This window comes from Anabrus simplex, chromosome 10, assembly GCF_040414725.1.
Source record: "Anabrus simplex isolate iqAnaSimp1 chromosome 10, ASM4041472v1, whole genome shotgun sequence".
Lineage (NCBI taxonomy): Eukaryota > Metazoa > Arthropoda > Insecta > Orthoptera > Tettigoniidae > Anabrus > Anabrus simplex.
In genome coordinates this window covers 23,528,442-23,540,462 of record NC_090274.1, presented here as the reverse complement: position 1 = coordinate 23,540,462, position 12,021 = coordinate 23,528,442, and the positions used below count along the sequence as shown (strand labels likewise).

Below are 12,021 nucleotides of genomic sequence, written 5' to 3'. Positions count from 1 at the left end.
GAAAACCATCTTCAGGGCTGCCGATAATGGGGTTCGAACCCACTATCTCCCAGATGCAAGCTCACAGCTGCACAACCCTAACCACACGGCCAACTCGCCCAGTATTATAATAATGTTATATATTATATTGTAACATATTATTATTATTATTATTATTATTATTATTATTATTATTATTATTATTATTATTATTATTATTATTATTATTATTATTATTATTATTATTATTGGAAGAACAACTAGGGATTGGAATAATTTACCAAGGGAGATGTTCGATAAATTCCCAGCTCCTTTGAAATCATTTTTAAAAAGCTAGGTAAACAAAATTGTTTGGGAATCTGGCACTTGGACAACAGCCCTAAATGCAAGTTTGATTGATTGATTATTAAGGAAGATTGCAGTTGCAAAATACATTGGTAAGTGTATAAAGACAAATATATAAAATGTATTTGTCATGTTCAGATTAATTTACTTGGGACTGTGCAAGAGTGGAAAGATTTCAGGCAGTTGGTCACCATGGTGACGAAAAGAAATTTAATATTGGTGCCAAAAATGTTCTTAATCCAGTGTGAGGGCATCACAATATCCTAGGAATTTATATCCATTCTAGAAATAAATATATGTAAAAATTTAATTTGATGTTTTAACAATCTGAACAGTAATATCAGTCTTTAAAGTTGGTGTGTTTTTTCTTTTTTTGTTTCTGCCATCTCTTTAGCACATCAGAATCAGATTATTGAGTTTATATGCATTGGCTACAACTGAGCAGTGACTAGAGTCGATATATCTTGTGACCACCCGTAACCATCACATCGAGGAGCTGAGTTGTTGGTCTTGGTGTCGGTTCATTATGTTCTTTATGTACTGCACTATGATGTAGATAGTATTGTTTGGAATGTAGTATGGATGTTTGTGCTAAAATCAAATTTGTGCCTTTAATAGTGATTATTAAGGTGACATGTAGTATAGTAGAGCCTCAATAATCGGAGGTTAGGGGGAAGGTACCTTGGATTTGGAATAACTCGGACTACATGGAGCAACACACGGAAATTAATGAAACGTGTAAAAAAAACTAGCAATGATTGAAGATAAGATCCTGTATTGTCATTTATTACAGTGTTATGGCATGGATTAAGGTTATTTTTTGAAAAAGTCCTTAATTGACTTCTGTTTCTGAATGTTGCATCGTTTCTGTGCAGCAATGTCACGGCATCACTTGCAGAGCAGGGTGTTGATGAGAGTTGTCTCTGGTTGTTCTACGTAGTGTAGTGCCATCTCCAGTGCAATGAGATCCTCACTCTGAGACATATTTTGCACCATCTCTACTAAAACTTCCTCATTATCTTCTGTTGGTTCATTCGACATTTCAGTGATTGATGCGTTTGTAATTTCATGCTGTCCATCACTCTTCATCCATTCTGCTACTTTGACTTCACTAGCATTTTTACATCTTTGTGTCAGTGAGATTAGATCTGACAAGTTTGTCATCATCATTGTTGCCAGAGTTACTGTCAGCAGACACAGCTCTTCCTAAAATCTTCTTCCATGATTTTGCAAGTGTCTCTAGCTTTACTTCGTCCCATGATTCTGCTAACCAGTACACTACGTCCCTCATGGTTATCTGTTTGAGGATGTTTGTAATGTTTTCCTCATGTAGTGTTGTGCTTCCAGGATTGAATGTAGCAGGCGGTGCTAGTACTTCTTTTTTTAATAGATATTACGTTAGGTGTCAAAAATAAAGCATGAATTCCATCACATACTAGTTCATGTTTGTCTGGATTTGACCCTGCTGGTAACTCCAGATGCTATACACTGGATTGAAAAACTTGATATTCAGTTGTGAAGTACAAATTAGGCTACTGTTTCTCATCTGTAAATATGTATATATTGCCTGTATAAGCCTTATGCTAAATAATAACTGCTTTAATAGGCAGAACCTTCTTTCTCAAAAACATTTTAGTTTCAGGCACGACACAGATGCGCGTGATCTCAGTAGAGAGGAGGCACAGTGCAATGACATGATGGGAATAAGCAGGGAATGAAATGCTGTAGAAAACTCATGTTACATTTGCAAAAAAGAATAATTCAATAACGCTCAGATTAAATGGAGCCTTGTATTTCAGAGATTCAGATTTGCAAAACTCTATTGTACTGTAATTTATTGTAATAGTAATGCTGGTGGCTCTAAACAGTTGAAACTGACTTGTTTTTTATTAAAGCCCACCGATTCATAGAACGACCTGCCTCCTAGATTTTTTTTCTAATTTGTCCAAGCCCTGACTGTACAAATATGGCAGTGTATGAATAACTTACCTGTGAATTTTTCATGTTTGTGTTTTGTATGATACTCCCACAGTGTGGAAATCTTAAGTAAAAACGGTGCATTGTTGCATGTTGCAGGTCTGGCTGGCCTCACAGGTGTGGTATTGTATGGAGCCTACAAGTTCAGGACGCGTGGCCAGATGTCTACTTCTGTCTTCCTGATGCAGCTGCGTGTGGCAGCCCAGGGGACAGTGGTGGCATGTCTCACTGCTGGTCTCATGTACAGTATGGCCCGGCAGTACATCTTCCACACTGACGATCAGCACAAGGAGGAAACTAAGGAGCACTAGATACAGCCTCTTTCCTTTGTAGAAGTACTGTACCTTAGAAAAACACATCATGGGAGTAGATCGATGTTGTGTACCAGTCATTGTCGTTGTCTATTTCTGTGATGCACAGAGGAGTGGCTACCATGTAGTCGGCTAAGGTTACAAACCAAAGACAGTATTCATCAAGAAACAAGGCAAGGTTAAAAAGCTGAGGGACTTACTGTAGGTTGTAGCATTCATCCTGCTGTGTTTAGAAATCTGTTGCGATTTAGCTTTCTTTTTTTTCAAGAAAGTTGTGCATATTTTTAAAAGTCTTGGTAGTGGATAAAAGTGTTTCATTTATTACTTGTATTGATAAAGTAATAAGGTAATCAAAATTAAGTATGCATAAAAATGCACAGAATTTCTAATCTTTTGTCACAAACTCTTAATCACTTCTTGATCAGACAGTGCGTTTTACTTTGGTTAATTCCTTCTCTTTAACACAAAGTAGTTCTGAAGAGCGCTAATTTAAAAAGAAAATATCCAAGACAATAAATGTGTTCCAAATATCAGATATTAGCAAATACAAAATTCCCACTGCTCAGGTATTTTCCATTGTAAGCAAAAATGACTTTGAAGAACAGCTTATCAGCCAGCTGTATGGTGCAGTTGGTTATGACCCACTTCGTTAATTTAATTTGGCTCTCCTCTTCAGGGCAGAAATCTGTCATTCTTGTTCATCTCTTAAACCTAGTAGTAATCGAAAGGATGTTAAACCTTTTGAGCAGTATGGACAGTACATTTTGAACTTTTGGCACCTAAGCACTACCGATGTAAATTGACCTATTTTGAAGTTATTTACGGGAGCGCTGCATCCCTTGGTTACGCATTGGAACTTCATTTGATTTTATTCCAGTGTGCACGTACTGCATCTCGTATGGCACCTGCTGCAAGTGTACAGTTTTTGTTATTTTATCCTGACTGGATTCCCTTAGATAACTGCTGGTCTTCATGTGGAGAAGTAGGAACTTTGAAAAAAAATGTAAAAAAAAAACAACCCAATATACTGTATTTAAATTTGCATAAAATAATTGTATACCCCATAAAATTGATAACGGAATCAAAATATGACACTTATTACTATTACTGTAATGATGTTGATATGTAGGAAACAATACATTACTTGGAATACACTTTCTTGTTTTATGAAAAAGACCCCACTCTAGGGGTCCAGTCACAACTGAAGAAACTCTCTGCTCGAAAGGTTTTAACACACAGAGTTACATTTCTTTAAAATGTCTGATCTTCCTGAAAGCCCCTTAACTTTTCTAAACGCTTTCCTAGCTCTCCGTTGCTAGATTTCTGTTGCCTTGTTAAATATTTATGTATATATATCTATATTTTGTTCTACTCATTTTCTAGCTTTGTGATAATGTACAGAACCATGTTGCGAGTCTGTATTCATCCTCATGTTTGTTATTCTCATGTTCCTGATGAGTCCCTGTGTTGTGATACATTATAGTGGAGACTAAAGCTCTACCCTGATTGCAACACTGAGATGATATTGATATTGAAAAAATATTCTTAAAATAAAAAGTTTATTTTACATTTCATTGTTTTTCTGCACTTTTCCTTAAACTTAGCAGAACTTAAAAAGAGATAAAGAATTGTGTAGGTGTGAGACAAGATTGTATCCTCTCCCTGGTCCTTGTTATCTTGTACTCTAAAGCAATTTTTCGAATTGCTCTTGATCAAATTTATAACAGAATCTAGATCAACAGAAATCAAACACCACTCGCTATCAAGATGATGGCATGATACTTGTTGACAATTTTGAAGAATTGAAATTGCCCTTGAACAGCATCAAGAAAGTAACCAAGGTGTTTGGACATTCAGAAAACAAAATTCATAATGGTCAGGAAGCAGAAAATTGTAAACACTGTTATCACCCTGCACGGCAACACCACTGAATGGACAACACATTTCAACTACCCAGGATTCTGACTAACGCAAGGACAAGATCCGGATGTAGGAATTCATACCAAACTTGGCATTGCAGTAAGTATGTCGAACCCTTGTCCCATTTCTCTACAGGGTCGGATATGAAGCGAGATGAATCTTCGTAGTGAGTTTTTATGGCCAGTTGCCCTTCCTGATGTCAGTCTCATCAGAGGCGTTAATGAGATTACATAAATGATAGTAGGAATAGGGAGGGTGGAACCTGGTACCGGCACAGCATACTGCTGTCAAATAGCACCAAGGAATCTGCTCAAGGCTTTAAGTCTCCATCTGTTGGATGAATCAACATCAATAGTGTCATGTGTTCTCACTCTATATGAGCACTGCAGAGACATATGGAATTGAATCCGGGCTTTTGGCACGCAATCTAGTGATTAGAAATTGTATACTACCACCTCTCCTACCCTGCCGGACAACACTGCGATGAAAATTTTTTTTGACCAATGGGACTCGGACCGGCTAACCACGGTGTCATACTGTGTAGACTTCACGCCTTAATGATCCAAGGCCACTAGGCAGTAAGAGAGTTTCTAAAATTAAAACGTTACGTGCAGCCACAATATCAGATCAGGTCTTTCGAGTTGTGTGGTACTGGGGGTGTTTTTAATGTCAGAGGAAGTCGCTAGAGGCTTCAACAATGAACTGACTGCCCTTGACCTACTGTCGGCAGCCCTGAAGATGGTTTTCCATAGTTTCACATCAGGCAAATGCTGGGGCTGTGTCTTAATTAAAGCCACGGCCATTTCTTTCCCACTCCTAGCCTTTTCCTACCCCATCGTCACCATAACACCTATCTGTGTCCGTAAAACATCAAGCAACTAGTAAAAAAAAGTCTTTGAAACGTGAATGTCAGAATCTTCAAGATCGTATAGGTACACATCGCTGACGAGGAGGTGCTCCATCATACCAGGAAATCTTGTGAAGTCTTAACTTTTGAAAAAATGCAGATGGTTCAATCTTTAGAAATAACAAATACAGCCTTATACAAACTGATCACAGAATAGAAGCATGGACATGGGCAAAGATGATTATCCTGGGCATGGAATATCAGACAGTGGTTTGATATCCACAATATGGCAGCTCTGATATGGGAAATACAGAATATAAAAAATACTCATGATTGCTGACCTTGTGTTAGGAAACTGAAGCTGTAGTTGTCCTGTGTTCCAGTGAGGTAAGAATTATTGTATGCATGTTGAAATTATGAACAGGAGGTAAAGATGTTTGCTGTAGTGCTGATGAGTGCTTGGATGAAACTCTCTTCATCTTGTAGTGGAAGCTTCCATTAGAGATCATTGGTATGTCGACTCCTAGATCCCAAGATCATGGTTTAATTCAGCAGTGATAGTACATTTGATTGTTAATCTCCATGTAAAAGTGAAGGTTCTGTAGCTACAATCACGAATTAAACTGCAAGCTTACTACCTTCGTTTCGCTTTGGTTATACTTGATCGATAGCATCGTAAACTTGCAACCTAATATCTTGGAACAGAGGCTGACGTTCCCACTTACTTGTGGTAGGACACTTAACTTCTTATTAGCTGTGACTGTATACTTCAGATATACAGCCATATAGACAAATTTAATTTGTCTTTATGTTTATAGCAAATTGCAGAAATATTGTATCTGATATTTTGGTAAAGGGAAAGAAAACCAGTAAGACTTTCGTTTGATGTTGAATATAAAATAATGTGATTTTATGTAGAGTCCATTAGATAAATCAACCAGGTGAACTTTTACAATTAAATTAATATATTGTGGTTCCACTTATTCAATACAATAACACTTAGTAATGCGAGGTTTTATCGCAAGTCAATCACAAATGGTACTGGTTTCGACCCCACATCTGGGTCATCATCAGCCGATCGTTCAAAAGGTACAAGATAAAAGCAATACATAGATGAATGACAAGTAACATGGAAGAAATAGATTTTTTTTTTCTTCCTCAATACGAAAGTTTGTGTGTAGCTATAAAACACTTGAGTATAAAGCACTAGGTTTTACAGTAAATGTCTTTAAAATGCTGATGTGAAGATGAATAAATAGCTTGATGTTAAATCTTATAATCGTATGTTTAATATATTAAATGCAAATAGCTAGTTGTCTTGTTATGCAGAAAGGTTGAAATTTAACACCATTGTGAAGAGAAATAAGTAAAACAGAGTGCAGTATTAGAACAATTGAGAATCACAGTTGACAAACGAAGGTATCTTTAAGATAGACTAGAGTAGTTCTTAAGGTGGCGAAGAGATCAATTTGAAGGTCATCTTGTTCTGATCCAGGGTTGATTTTAATTCCCAGTTCGATGCAGAAATAGAAAGACAATGAGAGTAATAAAAGCCAATTTAGGTGAGGGAAAGATTTAAAGTCAATGAATTGATCGAGAAAAATATAATATGTAACTCACATTGCACAGCGTGATACAGTGAGGGGCTGAATTTGGAAATGTGTAAAGCCGCGTATACACTTGAGCATTCACCCCGAATGAGCATGCGTTTGCCCAGTTTTGCTCAGATGAGTACAAGGCAAGTGGAATGGATCCGCATGCCTCAGCCTGATCCGAATGTTGTCGGTACCTCAAAGTGAGTACGTGCTCAGTGTGGACGGTTGATGATGAGTGGGGTAGCCCGAACAGTATGAGCCGACTGCTTCCGCTATGCATATGCGATCTCGCTCGTGCAATTGAAGTGAAAGAAGAGTGTGCAAGATAATTTCCAGTTGAAATGGAATTGTCCTAGGATAATTCTCTTATCCTCCTGGGGTACTACCACAAGTATCCCGTTCTATGGAACCCCAAGGACGAGATCTAATACAATACCTTAGAAAAGGATGATGCTTGGAGTGAAATTGCTGCCCTCGTGCAATTTCCAAAAGATGAGTGCCGCAAGAAAATTGAAAGCCTCGAGGGTTCCTACCGGAGGGAAAAGGCAAGAATGAAAAGAAGCAACATGACTGGATTCGGTAAGCACTGCAGTGTTTCTTTGTTCTTGCAGCTGTGTTAAACAATAAATAAATAAAACTAAACTACACAAACTTTTGAGATCAATGACATAATCCTTTAAGCAGGCTACAATGCCTTGGGCTTGGCACACTTCAGGTATGATTCTGCCAATGGCTTGTTTCGAAATTTTGAAGAGGTACTGACAACTCATGTAAGGGTCTCCTGTAGCCAGAAATCGCAGTGTCACAGCTAGGCGTTCCTCGGCAGATATGGCTTTCGTAAATGTTGTGTCGTCCTCTCTCTCAATTGTAGCTATGATACTATGCGATATCCATTCAAAATCCTCGGATGGCATTCTCGTAAAATTTTTAAAATTGTCCTCTGTTTCATGTCCGATCGTGTTTAACAATTGGGCATTGCATCTCTCTTCATACAGTTTTCTTTGCCACCACCGCTTTCTCCTTTTTGTTTTCAAGGAATGCATAAATACATATAACAATAACTGGCGACGATCAATTTTTGATTCACCATTGTAGCCTCGGGTCAGGCAAAACATTACACTACACCTAAACACAGACGGTGTTCTGGATCCGCACAAGGTCCGAACAGAGTGGAAACTTGCTCAACAGATTGGCATGCGGGTTATGCTTGTGCACTCCCGCATCGGCAACGCATGCTCATTCGGGGCGAATGTTCAAGTGTATACGCGGCTTAAGAGGGAAAGGAGGAAAGGGGAGTGAATTTAAGGCGGAGCAGGTGGATGAGGTAATGGGGGTAAAAGACTGGATGGTTACTATGCAAGGCATGGAAAACCTGTTCTGTGCTGGTGAAATTATGTTTAGAATCATGTATATGCTGCCCTACTGCAGATTTAACATCGAGCTATTAATTCATCATCACATCAAGATTTTAAGGACCTTTAAAACCTAGTGCTTTATACTCAAGTGTTATATATCTCCACACAAACTTTTGTCTTGAAAAAATCTTTATTTCTTCTACGTTACTTGTTATTCATCTGTGCATTGCTTTTATCTTGTACCTGATGATGACCCAGATCTGGGGTTGAAACCAGTACCATTTGTGATCGACTTGTGATGTAACCTTGCATTACTAAGTGTTATTGTATTGAATAGGTGGAACCATAATATATTATTAATTTAATTGTAATCTCAGTTCAATACAGACCAAAAATGAAATTCTTATCTTTCAGGTGAACTTTTTTCAGAAACAGTTAATAGAAGTTATACCTATAACTTCGCCAACCTCGTAGTGTAGGAACTGGCTCTGTGGTGTACAGGTAACATGGTTGTCTCTTATCAGAGGCCTAGGGTTCAATTCCCAGCCAGGTTAGAGATTCTTACCTGGATCTGAGGACTGGTTCGAGGTTTACTCAGCCTACATGATTACAATTGACAGGCTATCTGACGGTGAGATAGGGGCCCCCAGTCTAGAAATGCAAGAATAGCTGCCGAGAAGATTTGTCGTGCCGACTACACGACACCTTGTAATCTCCAGGCCTTTGGGCTGAGCAGCGTTCGCTTGGTAGGCCAAAGCCCTTTGGGGCTGTAATGCAGTGGGGTTTGGTTTGGTATTCGTGGTGTAGGGGTAACGTGCCTGCCTCTCACCTGGAGGCCCCGGGTTTGATTCCTTGGCAGATCGGGGATTTTTACCTGATTTTCGCTTAACATTGCACAGAAACAGATAGGTTTTATGCCAACAATGGGAAGGGGCTAGAAGTGGGAAGGAAGTGGCCGTGGCCTTTATTAATGTACAGCCCCAGCATTTTCCTGGTGTAAAAATGGGAAACCACGGAAAACCATTTTGAGGGCTGCTGACAGTGGGGTTCGAACCCACTATCTCCCGAATGCAAGCTCACAGTTACCTAAATTTAGGCCTGGTTTGAGCCTACTTTTTTTTTTTTTTTCCGTTGTGGAACTAGTTAATGGTGAGATGGCAACCCCAGTCTGGAAGAGCAAGAAAGACTTGTCGCACTGACTATGCATGACTTCGCCATCTGCAGGCCTTCGGGCTGAGCAGCGGTCGCTTGATAGACCATGGCCCTTCGGGACCGTTGCGGCATAAGGTTTGATTTTTTTAGTTTTATAGTGAATAGAAAATCAGGCCTATGGTTTTTCTATTTATAGGCTACAATGTACATACATACTGTACAAAAATACATACGATTAAGGGGTGGTTGGGCTTTCAGAGCTATCAGTAACGGTAATAATTGAGTTCATCATTCTCATTTTTATGAAGGGTTTAATTATACTTCGAGATCTTTGGAGATATAGCATATTTCTGCTGGGAACACGTCTCCGTACTTTATCGAATAACCTTTCATTCTAGAAAGTAAGTTTAGGCTGTATTTAAAAAAATCAAAAGCATAAGCTAGATGCGTGACGTGCCCGTCAAGTAGCCCCCTAGAACCTACCCCAGGGCGCCTGACAATGTGCCATGCCACATATTCGGCTCACGGTCAGACTCATAACCTTAGTCAGCTGACATAATACAACAGTCCGTTGAGCATGCCAGAACTATTTTCAGAACTTGTCTGAAGGTTGTCTTACTTGCCTCACATGATACTGACGACCCTATTAATAAACTATGCATGTGTGCTACATGTAAAAAGCTACATCCGCCGAGGCAAGTGTCACGTCATTCTGCGAACTGGATATATTTTTCGCACATACGAACTGCAGTCGGCACATGCGGGCACCTGAAAGGATAATTTCGATATTTTTTTTGTTGAAATATATCCAAATGCAACTTTGGACACAAAAAATGGCCCTTAAAACTCCTGTGGTTGGGGGACGCAGACAAAGAATACACCCACGGTATCCCCTGTCTGTCGTAAGAGGCGACTAAGGGATGATAAGGGAACCATGAGACACACTTGTGATAAGTGTCATCGTGTGTATTCCACCGGTCGGTTCCACTGTGTTCAGAATTGGTCTGCGTTACGTATAAATAGTACCACTTTATGAGAAATATCATGTGTCTACATTGCCTGTGATTATGTGAAAAACGCCGAGGGTTAGGCTGTCGCCTGTGATTAGTACCACTATGTGAGGAAAACCATAGGTTTGCATTGCCTGAGAGTAGTACCATTATATGAGGAACACCGTGGGTCAGTGGTGACTTCTGGTTTCGGGGATGTAACCGGAAACAATTGCAAACATCAACGCAAACAGACTGTCATTCCAAAGACATTTTTCAAGAGAAAACAACAAACAAGGCCATCAGATAATTTTATTTAAGATCTCACATCCACTAATCCAATGGTCTGTTTCATACATATTTCTGTTGAAAGACGAACACACGACTTAAATTGTGTAGTTACGTTCAGAGATGGACGCGGTTGTCCTTCATTTATCATTTTTCTTTTCTCCGTAAAATAAACTAAATGGTTCTCTTGATAATCGTTCGATGATACAATGTTTAGAATTAAATTCGGATTGCGCGCTAGACACGCATGACCCTGGCACTCCTACATCCATGCCTGCTGAACTACGGTACTCTCTGATCAGTGTGATGTCATTTCAAGATCGCATAATTCCGCATTTTCTTTGTTTGATATTTACACTGCAAGCACACGAAACTGAATCATTCATATTACTACACCACACATTTGCCATACATCATCATTTATGGCACAAGAAAAGAATCATCCACAAGCAAGAAGTTGCTGTTTCTCGAAATAGCAAATAAATCCCGGCCATATGTGATAACTTTCAGGGTTCCGCCTTGCAGCGCCCTCCTGACGGATGTGGCTGTTCGTAAGTTTCGCCAGGACCGAGAAAATATTGCGTAGTAAACAAGTTTCCGCTATGAGCACGTTTTACTGTGTCATATTTACGACTTCTACAATATTTTTTATTTCTTTCTTTATCTCCCACGCGGATGGAGTCAGAGGATGCATTATCTGTACGCCCTGCATGTCGGAAAAGTCTACTAAGAGAGGAACAACCAAAGAATGTGTACTCGTTTTCCAAGCCCAAAAACATATCCACGATTCTTTGCTTTTCTGAATAGCGGAGAAAATGTACAAGTGCGGTTAAATTTAAAAAATATATATATAAACACGTATTTTAGTCAGAAAACATGACTTTGAGAGACAGTTATCAGTCTAACGCATCCGCGGCTAGCTGCAGTAATTTGCCTACCAACGAAAGAACACCGCATAGTTTGTAGTTATCAAAGAGGATGTGCTGTAATAGGTGATCTTGATTTCTCATATTTCACGAGTCCCCTTTTATTCAAAATAGCCACAGCAGTAGTTATCCAGTCACTGTACTCGGATAATCCGAAAAGGCTACAAATACAGTACATACCGTGTGATTCAGCCGCCCCTTCCAATGTAGTTTTATGTAACCCGCAACATTTATTCTGTCCTGAAAAGATCTGATCTGCCCTGCCGGTATGCCCAGACAACTCAACAGGATATCTTGGTATTTACCGCCTCACTATGATAGGGCGCCGTAATATTAT

At 39.2% G+C, this 12,021-nt stretch overlaps 1 protein-coding gene across 5 annotated transcripts in view; it reads left to right on the top strand.

Annotated features, from left to right (window-relative positions):
• LOC136882002 (HIG1 domain family member 1A, mitochondrial) overlaps positions 1 to 4,080 on the top strand; it is a 154,865-nt gene extending 150,785 nt beyond the window's left edge. For all 5 annotated transcript variants that reach the window (XM_067154487.2, XM_067154486.2, XM_067154488.2 and 2 more), the window contains one exon: positions 2,401 to 4,080. In XM_067154487.2, the coding sequence (XP_067010588.2) occupies positions 2,401 to 2,612 (212 nt within the window). In that variant the 3' untranslated portion in view covers positions 2,613 to 4,080. The remainder of the gene's footprint in view (positions 1 to 2,400) is intronic.
• The last annotated feature ends 7,941 nt before the right edge of the window (positions 4,081 to 12,021 follow it).